The 20,503-nt window shown below is 41.5% G+C and overlaps 1 protein-coding gene across 2 annotated transcripts; it reads left to right on the plus strand.

Moving 5' to 3' along the window:
• Positions 1–515: 515 nt before the first annotated feature.
• CLDN34 (claudin 34) lies at positions 516–17,211 on the plus strand. Of its 2 annotated transcripts, none has more exons than XM_040421833.1 (2): positions 516–556; positions 15,907–17,211. In XM_040421833.1, the coding sequence occupies exon 2, from the start codon at positions 15,973–15,975 to the stop codon at positions 16,777–16,779; it is 807 nt and encodes a 268-aa protein (XP_040277767.1). In that variant the 5' UTR covers positions 516–556; positions 15,907–15,972; the 3' UTR covers positions 16,780–17,211. The 2 variants fall into 2 exon arrangements, with proteins under 2 accessions (XP_040277767.1, XP_040277766.1); XM_040421832.1 differs by lacking the exon at positions 516–556 and adding an exon at positions 15,750–15,812.
• The last annotated feature ends 3,292 nt before the right edge of the window (positions 17,212–20,503 follow it).

A 20,503-nucleotide genomic window follows, 5' to 3' on the forward strand; every position in this document is an offset into this window, starting at 1 on the left:
TATAGTATTCATATTTGTGTATTTTTAGTTCTGGTTATGGTATTTTGCCACAAATGTCAAATGTACAACATAAGGGAATGGAAATTTCGATATTACCAATAGTATTATGAAGTATATGGATTTTCAATCAAAATGGCGCACATGGCCCGGCTTGATATTCATGTTAGATTTCATTCAATAAACAGAATCCAAATGTGTCAATATAATGGCCTGAAGATAGTTTGCTGTTTTGTGTTCTGCAACCTTAACCCCTTCAGGACAGGGCCATTTTCCATTTTTTTTATTTTAGTTTTTTACCCCCAGCCTTACCAGAGCCATAATTTTTTTTATATTTTTCCATTCATATAGCCATTTGAGGGCTTGTTTTTTTTTGGACAAGTTCCACTTCCTAATGGCACCGTTTAATATTGCATACGATGTACTGGGAAGCTTTGAAAAATTTCAAATGGGGTTGAATTAGAATAAAAAAAAAAAACACAATTCTGCGACAGTTTTATGGGTTTTGTTTTTACAGTTTCCTATGTGGTAAAACTGGCCTTTTACCTTCATTCTCCAGGTCAGTATGATTTCAATGATACCGCATTTATATTGTTTTTCTTGCGTTTAATGATACTGAAAAAAAAAAAACTTTGGAAAAAACTATTTATTTCTTTGCACTGCCATATTCTGAACCCAATAACTTTTTATTTTTATGTCTACTGAGCTGTGTGATGGTTCATTTTTTGTGGGACAATCTATATTTTTTATTTGGATTGTTTATAACTTTTGATCACTTTTTATTCAATTTCTGGGATGAGGTGAAGTGACAAAATAGTACCGGCGTTTTCGCATGCAGTGATGCCTATAATGTTTATATTTTTTGTTTATTTTTTCATATTAATTTAGAATTTTTAGATTTTTTTAAAATAATTTTAAAGGCTTCTTTCTTTCTGGGTCTCGTCGGTACATTGTTGGTGTAACACACTGACTGTCAAGTCAGTGGAATACACCATGTATTGTACTGTATTGAGACAGGGTTCAGACCCTCAAATTTGTCCCATAGTAGCATAAAAATAAAAAGTAAAAAAAGGTAAAAAAAAAAAAATTCAAATACAAAAAAGGGCCTTTTTTTCTGCATCAAGCTATTTTCAATTAATAAAAAAAGTAGACATATTTGGTATCACCGCATCTGTAGCGACTGGCTCTAAAAATATCACATGATCTACCCTGTCCAGTGAACGCTGTTAAAAAATTTTTTTTAACCAAAAACCCATTTTTTGTTACCTCACTTCACAAAAAGAGTAATATCCAGTGATCAAAGAGGCCTATATATCCACAAATGGTACCAATGAAAACACCATTTCATCCCTCAAAAAACTAGACACAAGACGATCAGCAGAAAAATGAAAAATAGGTCTTTCAGAAAATGGTGACACAAAAACATGATTTTTATTGTGTAAAACTGAAAAAAATAGACATATTAGGTATCGCTACATCCATAACAACCTGCTCTATAAAAATATCTTTTTGATCTACTCAGGTGAACACTGTGAAAAAAAAAAATTTAAACAGTGCCAGAACAGTCATTTATTTAGTCACCTCACAAAAAGCATAATATCGAGCAATCAAAAAGTCATATGTACCCCAAAATAGTACCAATGAAAATGTCAACTCACCCAGCAAAAAATGAACACCTACACAAAACAATTGGCAGAAAAATGAAAAGAAATATGGCTCTCAAAATGGAAACACTAAAACATGATTTTTTTTCAAAAATGCATTTATTGTGTAAAGCTGAAAAAGTAGACATATTAGGTATCACTGTGTCCATAATGAACTGCTCTATAAAAAATATCACATGATCTACCCTGTCCGGTGAACACTAAAAAATAGAAACTGTGCCAAAACAGCCATTTATTGGTAACCTCGCCTCGCTCACAAAAAGTGTAATATAGAGTGATCAAAAAGTGATAAAAAAAGATCAATATAGAGTGATCAAAAAGTAACCCAAAATGGTACCAATAAAAATGACAACTAATCCTGCAAAAAACGAGCCCTCACACAAGACCATCAGCAGAAAGATTAAAATAATATGGAATTCAGAAAATGGCAAAGCAAAAATGTTTTTTTTTTTCAAAAATGCTTTGTGTAAAAGTGGTAAAATGTCAAAATATTGGTATCTCTGTAATTGTACTGACCAGCAGAACAAAGATAATGTGTCATTTTTCACACTGGACACCACAATGACAAAACCCAAAAAGCAATGGCAGAGTTGTTGACTTTTCTTTATCCTGCTTCCCAAAAAGCAAAATGATTCAAAAAGTGATTCAAAAGTTTGTATGTACCCCAAAATAGAACTAATGATAATGGCAACTCATCCCTCAAAAAAAATAAGACCTCTCACAGCTTCAGGCTACATGCACACGACCGTTGTGTGTTTTGCGGTCCGCAAATCGCAGATCCGCAAAACACGGATGGCGTCTGTGTGCGTTCCGCAATTTGCGGAATGGCATGGATAGCCTTTAATATAACTGCCTATTCTTGTCTGCAAAGCGCGGACAAGAATAGGACATGTTTTCTTTTTTTGGCGGGGCCACAGAACGGAGCAATGGATGCAGACAGCACACAGAGTGCTGTCCGCATCTTTTGGGGCCCCATTGAAGTGAATGGGTCCACCAAAACTGCGGCTCGGATGCGGACCAAAACAACGGCCGTCTGCATGTAGCCTCACTGAGAGAAAAATAACCTTATGGTTCTCAGAAAATGACTGTACTTGTACCCCAGAGGCTGTTCAATAGCAACACGCGCCCATAAACCAATCCATCAAACTCTGCGCTGTAGAAGCCTAAGCTGGTCTTTCCCCTCTGAAACCTGAAGCGCATCCAAACAGCAGTTTACATCCAGATTTATGGCATTTCAGCACCCAGTAGAATCCGCCTAACAATTTAAAGGACATGTGTCTCACATGGCGCACACTGGGCACAGTATATTGGGCACAGAACTACCATATTTGTGAAAAACTTGTATTTTTCACTTCCATGATCCATTAATTTATGCAAAATACCAGTGGGGTCAAAATGATCACCGCATGTCTTAATAAATACTTTGAGGGGTGTAGTTTCCGAAATAGGGTCATTTTTTTGGGGTTCCTTTTATTATTGCACCCCAGAGCCTCTACAGTTGTCAGCACAAGATGCCTAAATCACCACATTGGGCTTCAAAATGTGCATTGTGCCCTTTTACTCGTGGGTCCTCTCATACATTTAAACAAAAGGATAAGGCCACAAGTAGGGTGTTTATAAAACCAGGAAGCACGGTATAATAATAAAAGGGCTTGCCTTTTCACACTGGCACACACTGGGCACAACATATTGGGCATTGAAATGGCATATCTGTGGAAAAATTTCAATTTTCACTTTGCACCATCTGCTGTAAATCTATTTTTCCAGATGCCTGTGGGGTCAAAATGCTCACTACACCCATTGGTAAATAGTATGAGGGGTGTGGTTTCTAAAATGGTGTCAATTTTGGGGATTTTTTTTTTTATTTCACCTCAGAGCTTCTACAGTTGTCGGCCAGTGCTGTAAAAATCACCAAACTACGGTAGGTCTCAAATGCACATGGTGCTCTTTCTCTTCTGTACCATGTAGTGTGCCCAAACAGCAGTTTACGACCACATAAGGAGGTATTTCCATATTCAGGAGAAATGAGTAACATTGTGGAGTGATTTTTTCTTGTTATTCCTTGCGAAAATGAAAAATCTGGGGCTAAACCAACATTTTACTAGAATTATTTTTTTTTTTTCATTTTCACGGCCAAGGGTTTCTAATTTCTATGAAACGCCTGTTAGACCAAAGAGCTCACTAAACTCCTTGAAATATTCCTTATGGTGTGTAGTTCACAAAATCGGGTCACTTTTTAGGGGTACCTTAGAGTCTCTTCATATGTGACATGGCACCCAAAAACCATTCCAGTAAAATCTTCCCTCCAAACATCATATGTTACTCCTTTCCTTCAGAGCCCTGCGGTGTGCCCATACAGCAGTTTATGACCACATATAGGGTGTTGCCGTATTCAGGGAAACTGGGTAACAAATTGTGGGGTGCTTTTTCTGCTGTTACATTTTTCTAAAGTCAAATATACACTGCCTGTCCAAAAAAAAAGTTGCCACCTGGATTTAACTAAGCAAATAGTTATGAGCCTCCTATTGGATAATTACTGCATAGGCGATTATCTTTCAGCTGGCAATAAGTTATTTAACCCCAACTGGTGCAATGAGTTGCTTCTTATTTCTTAAACAACCATGTTGAAAGACACATATCGTGGTCGTGGAAAAGATGTTAGTCTGTTTGAGAAGGGTCAAATCAATGGCATGCATCAAGCAGAGAAAACATCTAAGGAGATTGCAGAAACTACTAAAATTGGGTTAAGAACTGTCCAACACATTATTAAAACTGGAAGGATAGTGGGGACCCATCACATTCTAGTAGGAAATGTGGCGGGAAAAAAATCCTGAATGATCGTGATCGGCGATCACTTAAACGTTTGGTGAAATCAAATCGAAGAAAAACAACAGTAGAACTCGGGGCTATATTTAATAGGGAAAGTAAGAGCACAATGCAAAGGGAACTCAAGGGATTTCGACTGAACAGCTGTGTAGCTGTAAGAAAACAACTAATCAGTGAAGCAAACCAGAAAAAAAGGCTTCAATTTGCTAGGGAGCATAAAGATTGGATTCTGGAGCAATGGAAGAAGGTCATGTGGTCTGATGAGTCAAGATTTACCCTGTTCCAGAGTGATGGGCGCATCAGGGTAAGAAGAGAGGCAGATGAAGTGATGCACCCATCATGCCTAGTGCCTACTGTACAAGCCTGTGGGGGCAATGCTATGATCTGGGGTTGCTGCAGTTGGTCAGGTCAGTATGTGTTCCAAGAATGAGGTCGGCTGACTACCTGAACATACTGAATGACCAGGTTATTCCATCAATGGATTTTTTCTTCCCTGATGGCATGGGCATATTCCCAGATGACAATTCCAGGATTCATCGGGCTCAAATTGTGAAAGAGTGGTTCAGGGAGCATGAGACATCATTTTCACACATGGATTGGCCACCACAAAGTCCAGACCTTAACCCCATTGAGAATCTTTGGGATGTGCTGGAGAAGGCTTTGCGCAGCAGTCAGACTTTACCATCATCAATGCAAGATCTTGGTGAAAAATGTATGCAACATTGGATGGAAATAAATCTTGTTACATTTCAGAAGCTTATCGAAACAATGCCACAGCGAATGTGTGCTGTAATCAAAGCTAAAGGCGGTCCAATGAAATATTAGCGTGTGTGACCTTTTTTTTTCCATCCAAATATTAAAAATAACCCTATATTAGTAAAACAGACATTCGAGAAATTGCAGACATTTGTTAATTATTGCTATTTTTATGTAATATTGTTTTATGTTGGAGCTGCCGACAGAATCCAGATTGTCACCATGACTTTCTATATACTGCTATATATCTGGATGGTAGCCATTTAGTGTTGAGCAAAGTGAAGCATTTGAAGTGGAATTTGGTCCGAAGTTTAGGATTAGGAAGATTCGGAAGATTTAAAAACGAATCCGAATTTCTTCGAGCTTTGTGGTAACGAATCAGGTTTTCCGAAAATGGCGGCTGCACATGTTAAAAGCAAAACTAAGTGTAGAGGAGACAATCCTGGAAACACAAGATCACCCATAATGCCTTGCAGCTATTCAATCTGCAGATAGCCATCCCCTGTGATGTAACAGCCATACAAAACCCTCATCCCATCTCCGCCATTGTCCTGTGAGCTGAGCATAGGGAGAGAAGCGGCAAGCGTTCATGCTCTAGGGACAGTGTTGCTGAAATGATTAATAGAAAAGTATTGGAGAAGGGAGTGTACAGTGAGAGTGCAGTGAGACTTATGCTGCATAAGTTTTATTTATTCCTAAATTTACTAAAATATGTAATTCAATACCAATAAGATGGAAGACTTTATTATTCCACTGCCAGCGTGCCAACCAATACCATCCAGTCTGCTCCCTTTCGGGGGGCCAGGTCTTAATGATGGCCATCCTCATCTTTTGCTGGCTTTACTTCTTCCAAATCATACTTCAAAGTCTCCATGTCCTAGAAAAGTCAGCAAGATGCAGAGAGAGGAGGAGCTGGATGTTCCTAAATGACATATTCTCATCGATATTAGATTATGGGGAAAAGGAGGAAAAGCAGATGGTAGAAGAAGGGCTCCCACCTGTTGGGCAGGAGAGCGTAGGAGTTGGAGAAGTGGATATGCCAGAGCTGAATAATATTTAATGTTTACTGTCAAATAGCCTGCAGGAGATTGCAGGCAAGAACAGCGATAATATGCATCTTGTGTCCCCACCTAACCAGCCAAACCCCATTCCAGCAACAATGCCTGTTTAAAGGTGCCAAGCGGTTATTAACAATGAAGAAGGACTATACAGTGCGGTCTTCATTATTAAATGAAAGGCAGCTACGGGCTAATTGGCTACTCAGTTCTTCATTGCAGCATGGCTTCAACACGCCCACTCCGTGTGGCCGTATCCTAAGGCCTCTTTCACACGGGCGTCACGTGTGAGGGCCGGATAGGAAACATAGAAACATAGAAACATAGAATGTGTCGGCAGATAAGAACCATTTGGCCCATCTAGTCTGCCCAATATATCTGAATACTATGGATAGCCCCTGGCCCTATCTTATATGAAGGATGGCCTTATGCCTATCCCATGCATGCTTAAACCCCTTCACTGTATTTGCAGCTACCACTTCTGCAGGAAGGCTATTCCATGCATCCACTACTCTCTCAGTAAAGTAATACTTCCTTATATTACTTTTAAACCTTTGCCCCTCTAATTTAAAACTGTGTCCTCTTGTGGTAGTTTTTCTTATTTTAAATATGCTCTCCTCCTTTACCGAGTTGATTCCCTTTATGTATTTAAAAGTTTCTATCATATCCCCTCTGTCTCTTCTTTCTTCCAAGCTATACATGTTAAGGTCTTTTAACCTTTCCTGGTAAGTTTTATCCTGCAATCCATGTACTAGTTTAGTAGCTCTTCTCTGAACTCTCTCTAGAGTATCTATATCCTTCTGGAGATATGGCCTCCAGTACTGCGCACAATACTCCAAGTGAGGTCTCACCAGTGTTCTGTACAGCGGCATAAGCACTTCACTCTTTCTACTGCTTATACCTCTCCCTATACATCCAAGCATTCTGCTGGCATTTCGTGCTGCCCTATTACATTGTCTTCCCACCTTTAAGTCTTCTGAAATAATTACTCCTAAATCCCTTTCCTAGGGACTGGTCAGGACTGTGTCAAATATTCTATATTCTGCCCTTGGGTTTTTACGCCCCAGGTGCATTATCTTGCACTTATCCACATTAAATTTCAGTTGCCAGAGTTCTGACCATTCTTCTAGTTTGGGGGTGCATCGCGGGAAAATGAGCAATTTTTCCGCGTGAGTGCAAAGCGTTTTAATGCGTTTTAAAAGCGAGTGAGAAAAATCTGCATGTTTGGTACCCGAACCCGGACGACTTCACAGAAATTAGGGATGGAGGGGTTAAAAAATAAATAATATAATTAAACTCATTGTGGTGATGGATCATGTGATGGACCATGTGATGTGCACAGTGACGTCACCAAAGGTCCTTTTCTCCCAGCTCATCAAAAAAGAAGAAAGAAGAGAAGCCGGGCAGCGAAAAAAGTGGATAAGGTGAGTTTAATAATTTTTTCTTTTTTTTAACCCCTCTATCCCTAATTTACTTAGCATTCTGTATTAAGAATGCTATTATTTTCCCTTATAACCATGTTATAAGGGAAAATAATAAAGATCGGGTCCCCATCCCGATCGTCTCCTAGCAACCATGCGAGAAAATCACACCGCATCCACACTTGCTTGCGGATGCTTGCGATTTTCACGCAGCCCCATTCACTTCTATGGGGCCTGCGTTGCGTGAAAAACGCACAATATAGAGCATGCTGCGATTTTCACGCAACGCACAAGTGATGCGTGAAAATCACCGCTGATGTGCACAGCCCCATAGAAATGAATGGGTCTGAATTCAGTGTGGGTGCAATGCGTTCACCTCACGCATTGCACCCGCGCGGAAAACTCGCCCGTGTGAAAGGGGCCTAAAGCAGATTGGCCTGGGCATACTTGATTTATAGCGATTCGTGACAAATTCATTTTTGACTAATTGAATTTCTTGGCGAACTTCGGCGAAGCTGTCGTATCAAATTTTTCAAGACTTCGCTCATCTCTATAGCTGTTCTTGTCATCAGTGAAATTCAAAGCCCCATTTAGGCTAGGCAATGCCAGGTAGGCCACTGGGGATTATAGTTGTAAAAGCTGCAGCCAGTTAACTGCATGTATGCAATGTGAGATACAGTACTTAAAGGGGTTATCTCACTTCAGCAAATGGCATTGATCATGTAGAGAAAGTTAATACAAGGCACTTACTAATGTATTGTCCATATTGCTTCCTTTGCTGGCTTGATAAATTTTTCCATTACATTATACGCTTCTCGTTTCCATGGTTACAACCACCCCGCAATCCATCAGTAGTGGGCGTGCTTGAACACTATAGGAAAAAGCCCCAGCCTATGTGCACTCCTGGGTTCCAGTGACCAGAGAGGCCAGCTGTGTAAGCGCGACCAGCACTGCTCGACTGCAGGGTAGTCGTAACCAGGGAAACAAGCAGTGCATAATATGAAGGAGGCGATATGGACCATCACAACACAGTGGTAAGTGGCTTGTATTAACTTTCTCTACATGGTAAGTGCCACTTGCTGAAGTGAGACAACCCCTTTAAACATGAAATGCAGTGAATTAATGCACAGTGCAAACACAGCAAGATAAGTACACGATTGTGCCACTTATCTGAAGCTGAACTATACAGTACAGGAATATTTACTCAATGATAAAAAAAGTTCATAAGAAAGGAGACTTTATCGTGCTCAACAATCTTTAGACAAGAAATGAAACAAACCCAGATGCATGGAAAATCCTATGCATTATTTCTTATTCACTTGTCATAATCTGTTTGGTATCAATGGAAAAAAAAGCCAACGTTTCATCTGTGATGAGGTCTTTCAAGGGTCCATTGTTGATCCTTTGTCCGTTTTTTGCCCTCCGTGTATCATCCGTGTACCATGTGCACTGCTAGAAGATTTCCAGAGCATCTCCTACCAATGATCCATGAAAACCACTGATACCATCTGTGTTCTATCTGTGGTTTTCATGGACCCATAGACTTCGATGTATGTGTTCTCTACTGAAAGTGCTGTAAATCTGTAGAATATTCTACCTCAGGACGTGGTCAGATCTAAAATGGGATTAGATGGATTCTTAAAAGTAAATGACTACTGAAAGCTGTAAGCACCTTTAGGCTAGGTTCACAGCATGGCAAAATCTGCTCTGCAGTGGTTTATCAGTATCATAATCAGTACGTGAAAACTGGTCATTTTTAGTTGTGGTTTTGTCATTTAGATTGAGAGTTTTTGCATGTGGTTTTCTGCCTCCCCACTGACCTCTATGGAAAACCACCAGCGTTATCACCAGTGTATAATGGGGAACTATATTGCAGGTTGTATAGTCTCCTGTATATTTTTTGTACATATATTTTATAAATATATGTATAAATACAAGAAACAGAACTGGATCGCACATCCTCAATACTATGCTTTTATCTAACTGCTTCTCAGCATAATAAACATTGCTTCTCAGCGTAATTTATCGTATACCTACCCCTATGCTGCATGCTAGACATGAGGCATTAGTATACAATTTGATCAAAAAGCATAGGCCCACTCACCGCGACAAGGTTGCCTCTTTGAATGGGACCCTATTCTAGATTTGGCGCAGCACTGCACGGCGACCATCATCTCCATGGTTACAAATGGTTGCCAGGTGCAGATCACAATTCACCGTTGCTGTAGGCGCATGCATAAATATAGTAACATAGAAATATATGGGGTCATTTATCAAACTGGTATAAAGTAGAACTGGCTTAGTTGCCCATAGCAACCAATCAGATTCCACCTTTCATTTTCCAAAATGAAAGGTGGAATCTGATTGGTTGCTATGGGCAACTATGCCAGTTGTACTTACACCAGTTTGATAAATGACCCCTATAGTTTGTAAGTGTGAAAAAAAGACATTTGTCCATCCAGTTCGGCCTGTTATCCTGCAAGTTGAGTCAGAGGAAGGCAAAAAAAAACTGTGAGGTAGAAGCCAATTTTTCTCATTTTAGGGGAAAAAAATTTCTTCCCAACTCCAATCAGGCAATCAGAATAACTCCCTGGATCAACGATCTCTAGTAGCTATAACATGTATTATTATTACCCTCCAGAAATACACCCCTCTTGAACTCTTTTAGTGAACTCACTAGGGCTGCAACAAGTACTCGATTAAATCAAGTAATTTGACACAAAAAAAATAAACGCGATGCAAACTTTTTGCATCGAGGATTCGTTTGTGTCACATGACCACGGAGCGGGAGTGAAGCGCTTGCTATTACTCCTGCTCCGTGGTCTCCCGCTAGCCCGCAATGCACTTGGAATACTCACCTTTCTAGCAGGGGGCCTCCGGACACTCCACAGCACGTCCATGGTCCCGCGCTGCTCTGACCTCCTGACGACTGCCGTGACCTGACGCCCAGAGGAGCACGGAACGATGGAGTGTCGGCGGCGCCCCTGCTGGAAACATAAATTGGTGACACAGAGGGGGTGGGGGCATGACTATGGCCTGGCCCCCGGAGTGTACAGCGTCATAGCAACCAATGAAGCTGTGCACTCCGGATGTCAGGAGGAGGGGCAGGAGGGCACGAGGGGAGCAGAGACTGACACAAGGGGGAGCAGAGACTATGACACAAGGGGGGAGAGATGATGGCACAAGGGGGAGAGCTGATGGCACTGGGGTGGGGGAAAGCTGAAGGCACTGGGGTGGGGAAGAGCTGATAGCTCTGTGGTGGGGGGAGAGCTGATGGCACTGGGGTGGGGGAGAGCTGATGGCACTGGGGTAGGGGAAAGCTGAAGGCACTGGGGTGGGGAAGAGCTGATAGCTCTGTGGTGGGGGAGAGCTGATGGCACTGGGGTGGGGGAGAGCTGATGGCACTGGGGTGGGGGAGAGCTGATGGCACTGGGGTGGGGGAAAGCTAATGGCACTGGGGGAGCGAATCTGATGGCACTGGGGTGGGGAAGAGTTGATGGCACTGGGTGGGGAGAGCTGAAGTCACTGGGGGAGTGAAGCTGATGATGCTAGGGTGGGGGAGAGCTGATGCACTGAGTGGGTAGAGCTGATGGCACTGGGGGAGTGGAGCTGATGGCACTGGTGTGGGGTAGAGCTGATGGCACTGGGGGAGTGGAGCTGAAGGCACTGGGGGGAACTGATGCACTTGGGCTGATCGCACAGGGGGAATGAAGGGTGTTGGGGACTGATGGCAGGGGGTCTGATGAGTTTTTATAAAGGAAAACAGTCTATTAATTCATTTTTTCTTATTAGAGTACTCGATGAATCGTAAAAATGATCGGTAGAATACTCAATTTCTAAAATAATTGTTTGCTCTAGCCCTAGAACTCACCATCACCACCTCCTCAGGCAGAGAGTTCCATAGTCTCACTGCTCTTATTGTAAAGAATCCTCTTCTATGTTTGTGTAGAAACCTTCCTCTAGACGCAGAAGATGTAAATGATGGCAAACCGCATACTTACTTTTTAAAATTGAGATTTTTAATAGTGGTGCTTCCTGCCTTCTTTCTGTGGCCAGAACCTCCCTGGCTGCTTTGCTACTGCCTAACCCTGTTAATAAAAGCAGTGTGGAAGGAACTGGCCACAGAAAGGACCTTGGGTACAACGAGAGCAATGATGTCACCTTTGTGGCACCAAACAAATAATTTGCACATTAAGAACATTATCATATCTCGAGAATGGTGCCTTGGATCCACAAAAGAAAAAAAAAAGAAAACCAGCAATGTATCTCTGCAGACAGTGGGATGAAGAGGTTGCTGGTGACAGATTCTGGCTAATTCACTGCCTGCAGCCACCAGTAGAGGGAGCTAAGGACCTCATTGCATACAAGTCATATTATTTTTTTGGGCTCCATAAAATCCTTATGCTGCGATTTATCAATATAAAGGGCTCTTACTCATTTTCGTTCAGTAGTTTCTTCAAAAAACTCATTTTCGTTCAGTAGTTTCTTCAAAAAATGGACTTTTATAATATGTAAATTACCTCTCTACCAGCAAGTAGGGCGGTTACTTGCTGGTAGCAGCCGCATCCTCCTTTCATAATGACGCCCCCTCCTCATGTTGATTGACAGGGCCAGCGAACGCGCTCGTCCTCTGGCTGGCCCTGTCTGCGTTCAAAATCTCGCGCCTGCGCCATACCGGTCTTCAGTCGGCGCAGGCGCACTGAGAGAAGGACGCTCGCTCTGCCGCTCCTTCCTCAGTGCGCCTGCGCTGGGTGTAGATGTGACGTCATCGGCGCAGGCGCATTGAGGAAGGAGCGGCCAAGCGAGCGTCCTCCTCTCAGTGCGCCTGCACCGACTGAAGACCGGTATGGCGCAGGCGCGAGATTTTGAACGCAGACAAGGCCAGCCAGAGGACGAGCGCGTTCGCTGGCCCTGTCAATCAACATGAGGAGGGGGCGTCATTATGAAAGGAGGATGCGGCTGCTACCAGCAAGTACCACCCTACTTGCTGGTAGAGAGGTAATTTACATATTATAAAAGTCCATTTTTTGAAGAAACTACTGAACGAAAATGAGTAAGAGCCCTATATATTGATAAATCGCAGCATAAGGATTTTAAGGAGCCAAAAAAATAATAATGACTTTAGGGGGGTGACAGAAGCCTAACTCAATAATATGACAGTATGCAATAAGCTACCATGCTCCATCTTTGGTGGCTGTAGAATCTATGCATTCTAAGCATTTCTATTACTTTGCATTTGTGAAACATTTACATGGTCACAGTGCACCAGGAATTGGTTAGTATTCACTAGAAATAATATTCACTAGGAAGAATATTAGGGCTCCGGGTACAGGGCCCTGTCACCAGAGCATGTATAACATACCACTGTCATACCGTGCTAATGTCTTTCCCCTTGAAGACGTCACCATAGACACAGTTGCTTGTAACATACATCTCTATGTAAAGCCACACCCGACAAACCGGTAGTAACCGTCGTATATTGTTACCTGCCCTAAGCAGGTGATCAGGTCACTCTGCTTCTATGGTAAATGTCACTTGCTAATCACTCAGCTATTCCTGTCAGTATGGAAGGTGCCTTATCAGGCGAGAGCAAAGTGTGTAAACTCTGCACAATAAAGTTTATTTTAACAGGACTTAGATCACACAACGTTCGTGTTTTGTGCTGTCATAGTAAAATTGCAATAAAATCACTGGGCTTTTCTGCAGTTCTGTAAAATTGTGGCATAAAATGGGATATGACTGCAACATGTGAACATGACCTTAAGTTGGTATCATACAAAACGGAAAGGGTTATATGTCTCCCCTCTTTTATATATATATATATATATATATATATAATAAAAAAAAAAACTGAATGTGTAATTCTAGCTTTAGTATTTTTCTCATTTATTTTTTATTTTCTCTTCTGTGGATGACTAAAGAAAACCCAGCTGGACCAAAAATGACATAAAAACTGCATGTGTCGGCTAGAATGCTGCAGCCAGTGGGTATAGTCTACAGGAAATTATGAAACATGGAAATTTTTAAAAACTGTGTAAAAAAATATGTTTTTATTGTCCATAGCAGCCAACCAATTACAGCCCAGTTTTCCTAGCTAAGGTGGACAGAGAAATAGGCAAAACAACAAACAGCAGGTGGCGCTATACAATTTATTGAACAGCTCACTGGCTATACTACATTTTTAATTACATACAATTACAAAAGTATTCAGATCCAGGTGCTGGTTTGAAAATTGCAGTATGTTTTTTGTGGAATAACCCCTTTATATTAAAACGGTGTAAAATAATAAGTCATGCTCAGGAGATGACTGCTCAGCCAATCACAATCACAAAAAATGACTAGAATGAGGGGCCCCCGGACATTATGGAGGGGGACGCATGGCCATACTGGTATTTGCCTGATGGCTGTTTGTCCTGTGGCATTGTCTGCCCGGTGATAACTAGTTATTGGGAGGCAATTTTGGCGGGAAAAGGGCTTCCCGCTTTTGTGGGATCACTGGGCAGAAGAATAATTCTGCCCAGTGAGCATCCTGCTATTGGTGGGATTTATAGCCTGTGTTAGCCCAGGGTTTAGGGTGAAGGTTAGCGGAGCCCTGGAGACGGCAGCTGATTGGTGTAGTAGAATGCTGAGGGGGCTATAAGTGTCCGTGCTCCGCAGGCTGGGCTTGTCTTTGACTTGAACCTACCTGTGGAGCCGGATCCTGTGTGCCCCTCCCGCCCGCCCTTATGTATGGTAAGTTTTTTGGGGCCGTGATTGATGTTGGGTGAAGTAATGATAGTCGTCCCGTGATGGGATGGACTCTGAGATTTAGATATATATATATATATTTATTATTGGAGTCTGAGTTTATGACTGGGCTCTTAAAAGTTGAAGTTTAAGTTGTATTTGGTATTTATTTAATAAATCAGTTCCGTTTACCTCCACTCTCTAGTCAGTGTATTTTTTATTGTAGATGGTATGCTTGTTTAATAATTTTGCAGGTTGGGCACAATATGCCATGTATTGCCATGAGTTAACAAACAATAATTACCCACCTTCCCGGCCCTAATGAGTAGGGGACTGGTGAGGTAAGTAATGATTATTTATAACCCTTCCTAAGCATTCCTTGGAAAACCCCTTCAATTAACTTGCCAGCCATCCTCTGCAGTCCAGTTCTGCTATTTTTAGGGCTCATGCCCGTATTGCGGCCTGCAAACAGCGGGTCCGCAATATGCGGGCACCGGCCGTGCGCACCCTGCATCACGGATGAGGACCCATTCACTTGAATGTCTCCGCAATCCAGAAGGTGGGTGCGGAAAGGAGGCACGGAACCCCACAGAAGCACTATGTTTCTGTCTGTGCCTCCGCACCACAAAAAAATAGAATATGTTCTATTTTTTTTGCGGTGCGGAAGGATCACGGACCCTTATAAGTTGAATCGGTCTGCATCCGGATGGTGCATTAAGAACCACAAATTACGGCCCCCAATGCACGGAACGGCGGAACAATGGCCGTGTGAATGAGCCCTTTCCTGTACACATATGCTGAAACTTTTAGACAATATTCCATATACGTGTTAAGAGGCAAACCTACTGTATGTTTTTTTTTTTTTATCATATTGAATAGCTATGTCTCTTTTTATGCAGTTTGACTATTTACTCAAATTTTATGTTTAAAAATGCAAATATTAATGTAATTATTGTAACAATATGATATGCTTATTAAGTCTCTTACAAGGTACATGAACAGTTATTGATCAGAATAGTGAATATGATTCCAAAAACATTTTTCCGGGAATATTAAGCTCATTTACAATATGGCAGTTTATATTTCTATAACAAAAATAATTTAGATTTTAGATTACGATTTACAAATCTCACTAGACTCTGCCCTAAGCCTCATACACAAGGTAGCCTGACAGTTTTTTGTACTGGTGACGGCATAGCTAATCTTGTTTACTATAGGGTGTATTGCTGACCGTATGCTGATGACTTGTTTCCAGTTCCCTGGCAACTACATTATGAACATCGACCTTCTTAACAGTAGAGTCTGTTGAAGACAATTCAGAGGACAGCATGTAGAGGTGGAGAGGAAAGCAAGACCAACACGAATAGGTTGATCTCCTTGACAGATAGCTTGGCTTGTTCTTTTAAACACTTGACCATGGCTCCTGAAATCTAACATTTATATCTATATTTTATTCTTCAGTGACCGGATATAGATGTCTGTGACAAGTAACTCTGGAGTGGACAGGCTGCTGAAGATCTCCAGGTCATGCCCTACCTGGTCCACACAGCAAATCTTCAACTTGCAGGATTTGCTATTTCGACTTTGGGCTGGATTTTGAGTTTCATTTCCACAGGACTTGTACAGTGGAGAGTGTGGCATGTAACTAACACCACCTACATAACTTCTGGCATTGCTTGGATTGGTATCTGGAGGACTTGCTTTTTCAGTCACGTTTTGGTGTCCCCAAACCTAGAAATCATGTACTGTCAACCTTTTAGTGTGACTGACTCCTTCGTACCACGAGAAATATTTGTGGCACAAGGACTCATGTTAGTGGCTATTATTCTTGGAGCAGCTGGGAAAGCGGTATGTGTCATTGGACTAAAAAATGTCCTTCAAAGTACAAGTGATATATCAGTAATTCCTCAATGGTTTACAGCAGGCGGGATCCTAATCCTACTTTCCAGCATTTCCGTTATGATTCCTGTGGCCTGGAACATGCACTCAGTAGTCAGTAATTTCAGCATAGTCTTTCCAAGTACATTTGTCATGCCGTCCAGTCCTGAGAAGCAGGAAGTTGGAGCCGCCATCTCTGTGGGGATTGTCTCTGCCATTTTACTTTTTACAAGTGGGATTTTTTTCCTTAGTTATAGGTTACCTAAGGATTTTAATAACAGAGTATTTCCTATAAATGATGAGGATTCGATATTCTCGGACAGTGTAAGCCTGGGCTCAGGATTCATGTTTAACTCCAGGAGCGTTCTATCATTGAAACATTATTTAAATGCAACACTAAAGTGTGATGGAATTAAAAATGATGCCTTTATCTGGGAGATAGATGACAAGCTATAAGTGCGTATACATTATATTGTACATGGTAGATCACTGTAGCATTTAAAACCTGTGCGAATGTCGCCCATGACAAAAAATGTGAGCGGCTTGATTTATTTTCCAGTCTTATTGGTTGCTATTAGCAACATTGACACCTTTTATGGACCAGTTACCCCATAGCAACCAATCAGGCAAATAAAATATTTTTCCAATAGTCCTTAAACATGATTAGTTGCTATGGACAGTGCTGACGTCTTTGATTTTTACAGTTTTTTATGAGACACTGGGAGATTTGTCAAAACTAGTGCAAAGGAAAAGTGGGGGAGTTGACCTTAGTAACCTATGAATTCACTGTTTTCATTTTCTGAAGGGTCTGAATTTGCTCTGCCTTATCTGATGATTCCCAGAAATGACCAAATCCAGAACACATCATCTATGTTGTTTGCCGACATGTATTTTCCCAGTCTTTGTATGTCTATATTTTTATATTATGTACTTATTATGTATTATGTATAGGACTGTAAATAAGCTCTTCATGACATTTCTTCCTCCCAGAAACTCATTGAATATAATATTACTGAAATTTTTGGCATTGACTGTATTATATAAGGGGATTATTGGATAATTTACACCAGTGGTCTCCAACCTTTTTTGAACCACGGACCGGTTTCACACAAGGCAATTTTCCCACTGACCAGGAGGCACTGGGGGCGCAATCGCAGGCATAATAAAACACGATGAAGTGCATATTACAGAGACAGTGGCCAACATTATCAATCTCTTATGTATGTCGCAGGGAAATGATGAAAATGGAGATTTGATCAAATCTCTAAGGGAGATGATCAATTCACGGAAGATGATGTTCCCTAAAGAAAGTAAGTGATTTCATCATCAAATCCCTTAACTGTTTTAGTGAAAAGTTTAATATTTTTGATAATATAATAATAATATGAAATAATATTGTAAGAAATAGGTACTTAAGCTGATATTTTTTATAAACAAAAAGGATATTTTTAGTGAAATTTTTAACATTTTTTGTGAATGCAATTAATAAATAATAATGTTCATTCATTTTTTATTAAAACACGTTGATATGTGGCATCTCGAGTTACAAAGTACGTTACTTTTTTTTTGCAGGCACATCTTTTTGTTTTACATTGTTTACAAGAACACTTCTTAAATCCTTGACCTCCAAATATGATCAAATCTCCATTTTCATAATTTCCCTTAGGGATTTGATCAAATCTCCATTTTCATCATTTCCCTTAGGGATTTGATAAAATCTCCATTTTCATCATTTCCCTGCGACATATATATAAAAATTAGTTTCTGTCTGTCTAGACGTCTGTCTGGACGTTCTTTATGCGCGACCAAACGACTGGACCAATCTTCACCAAATTTGGCACACAGGTACATCAGGCAGTCACTGTTAAAGGGGCAGTCACTGTTAAAGGGGCAGTCACTGTTAAAGGGGCAGTCACTGTGAAAGTCACTGTTAAAGGGGCAGTCACTGTGAAAGTCACTGTTAAAGGGGCGGTCACTGTGAAAGTCACTGTTAAACGGGCGGTCACCGTTAAAGGGGCTGCCACTGTGAAAGTCACTTTTAAAAGGGCAGCCACCGTGAAAGTAACTGTTAAAGGGGCGGCAATTGTGAAAGTTACTGGTAAAGAGGCGGTCACTGAAGTCACTGTTAAAAGGGCGGTCACTGTTAGAGGAGTGGCCACTGTGAAAGTCACTGTTAAACGGACGGTCATGGCACAGGCAGTCACGAATGCCATTGCGACCTCCTGCTCCGAGTCTTTGGTGGAGTGATAACATTGTCATGCTGCCTGTCATCTGGTGCAGGAGGTCGAGATGACATCACGACCATCCTGCACTGTAGCAGTGGCACTGTCTCATAGGCCTCAGGCCTAGTGGCCTTCAACCTACAAGGCTGAATGGCGGAACACGGATTATTCATGGCCCTGTACTGGTCCACGGCCCAATGGTTGGGGATCATTGCTTTACACTACATGCAATATTTATATTATACCACTGACTGTATATAAGTGGATTATTGGATACTTTACACTACATACAATATCTACATTATACCCTCTGAGGTTTAACTTTTCATTGTTTGATTTGATCATGATGTGTGATTCAGAGGTGTACTGTACCTGTACAGGGGCAGGGGTAGAGTCACACCCATCGTTTAGTTTTCATCTGCCACAGAAGAAGACACTAATGTTCAAAATGGCACATGGTCAGTGGAAGAACCTTTAACAGGCTTGGCACTAAGGCCTTGGAGCTTGAAGCTATGCCTCTGGAGTGACTGTTACAGTAATATGCACTATGAACCTTCTATGTAGCACTGTACAGAGCACTATTATTTTTTTTTATTTTACTCACTGACATATTCCGCAGCGCTTTACAGATGTTATCATCACTCACTGTCCCCAAAGGACCGCACAATCTAAATTCCCTATCAGTATGCCTCTGGAGTGTGGGAGTAAACCTATTATAACACGGGAAGAATATACAAACTCCATGCAGATGTTGTCCTTGGTCAGATTTTAACCTAGGACCCCAGCGCTGCAAGGCACCAGTGCTAAACACTGAGCCACCGTGCTGACCTATTAGCAGTTTATGTACCAGTAAACCTTACAATACACACCTAGCTCAGACTTGCCCACAGGGGAGCAGGATAATCTCCCAATAGGCCCCTGAGAAAGGATGGGCACCCAGTCGTCCATCTCCTGAATGAGTGGTGCTTGGCAATTACACTCACTACACTACATGCATACAGCTCTGCCAGCCCATGTGTCCATATAATAAACTGGGTAGATTATTTAACAAACTGCCCAGTTTATTATTATATACAGTAGATGTACTGGGTGGCTGAGATGGCTCCTAGGTGCAGAGACAGGCCGATGAGTATCCTTCCTCCCCGGGACCCATCTTATTTTTCTGCGGGGTTGTTACCAATCATCTTGCAGCGTCTTGCTGCGGCCTGAGACCTTCTGCTGAGTGAGTGCTTTTGCCAGGTCCACAGAGCTAAGGCTACTTTCACACTAGCGTTGTTTTAATCCGGCGTTCAATTCCGACACCGGAACTGCCCGCCGGATCCGGAAAAACGTGTGAAAACGGATTACATTTGAATCCTGATCAGGATTTTGATCACAATGAAAAAATGCATTGGAAAAAACGGATCCGCCATTTATGGACTTTAACTTTTTTTTCACATTTTTCGGGCTTAACATGCAAAAGCCGGATCCGTTTTGACTGAACACACAGTGCCAGATCCGGCGTTAATGCAAGTCAATGGGAAAAAGGCCTGATCAGGCAGAGGGCCATAGTTGAAGTCAAGAGCTCCAGGACAGAAACAGTCCAAGGCAAGGACTAGACAGCAGGCTACTACTGACAAATAATCTGTGTTGGTTCAGATTTAGGAATATTCAACTGGGTGGTGGGTAATGTTTGCATTTAGCTGTACAATGGGCCCCCGGCATGAAATTTACTGGTGGACACACTCCGACACTGAGACAAACATCATAGGGTAACGACATGTACAATTGTGAGAAATAATAAAGTACTAAAACCATTGTTTATCCACCAATTATGTAATTGTCTAATTTTACAATGGAGGAAATCCTGCTTGATTATACCAAACAAGTAACAGAAATTTTGTTGACGTCACTGCGCGTCTCCAGTGTGATCAAGTGGTGATGTCATCACGCTCACCGCAGTTCCTTTGGCGGGTTTT

The sequence above is a fragment of the Bufo bufo genome, chromosome 3, assembly GCF_905171765.1.
Source record: "Bufo bufo chromosome 3, aBufBuf1.1, whole genome shotgun sequence".
NCBI lineage: Eukaryota > Metazoa > Chordata > Amphibia > Anura > Bufonidae > Bufo > Bufo bufo.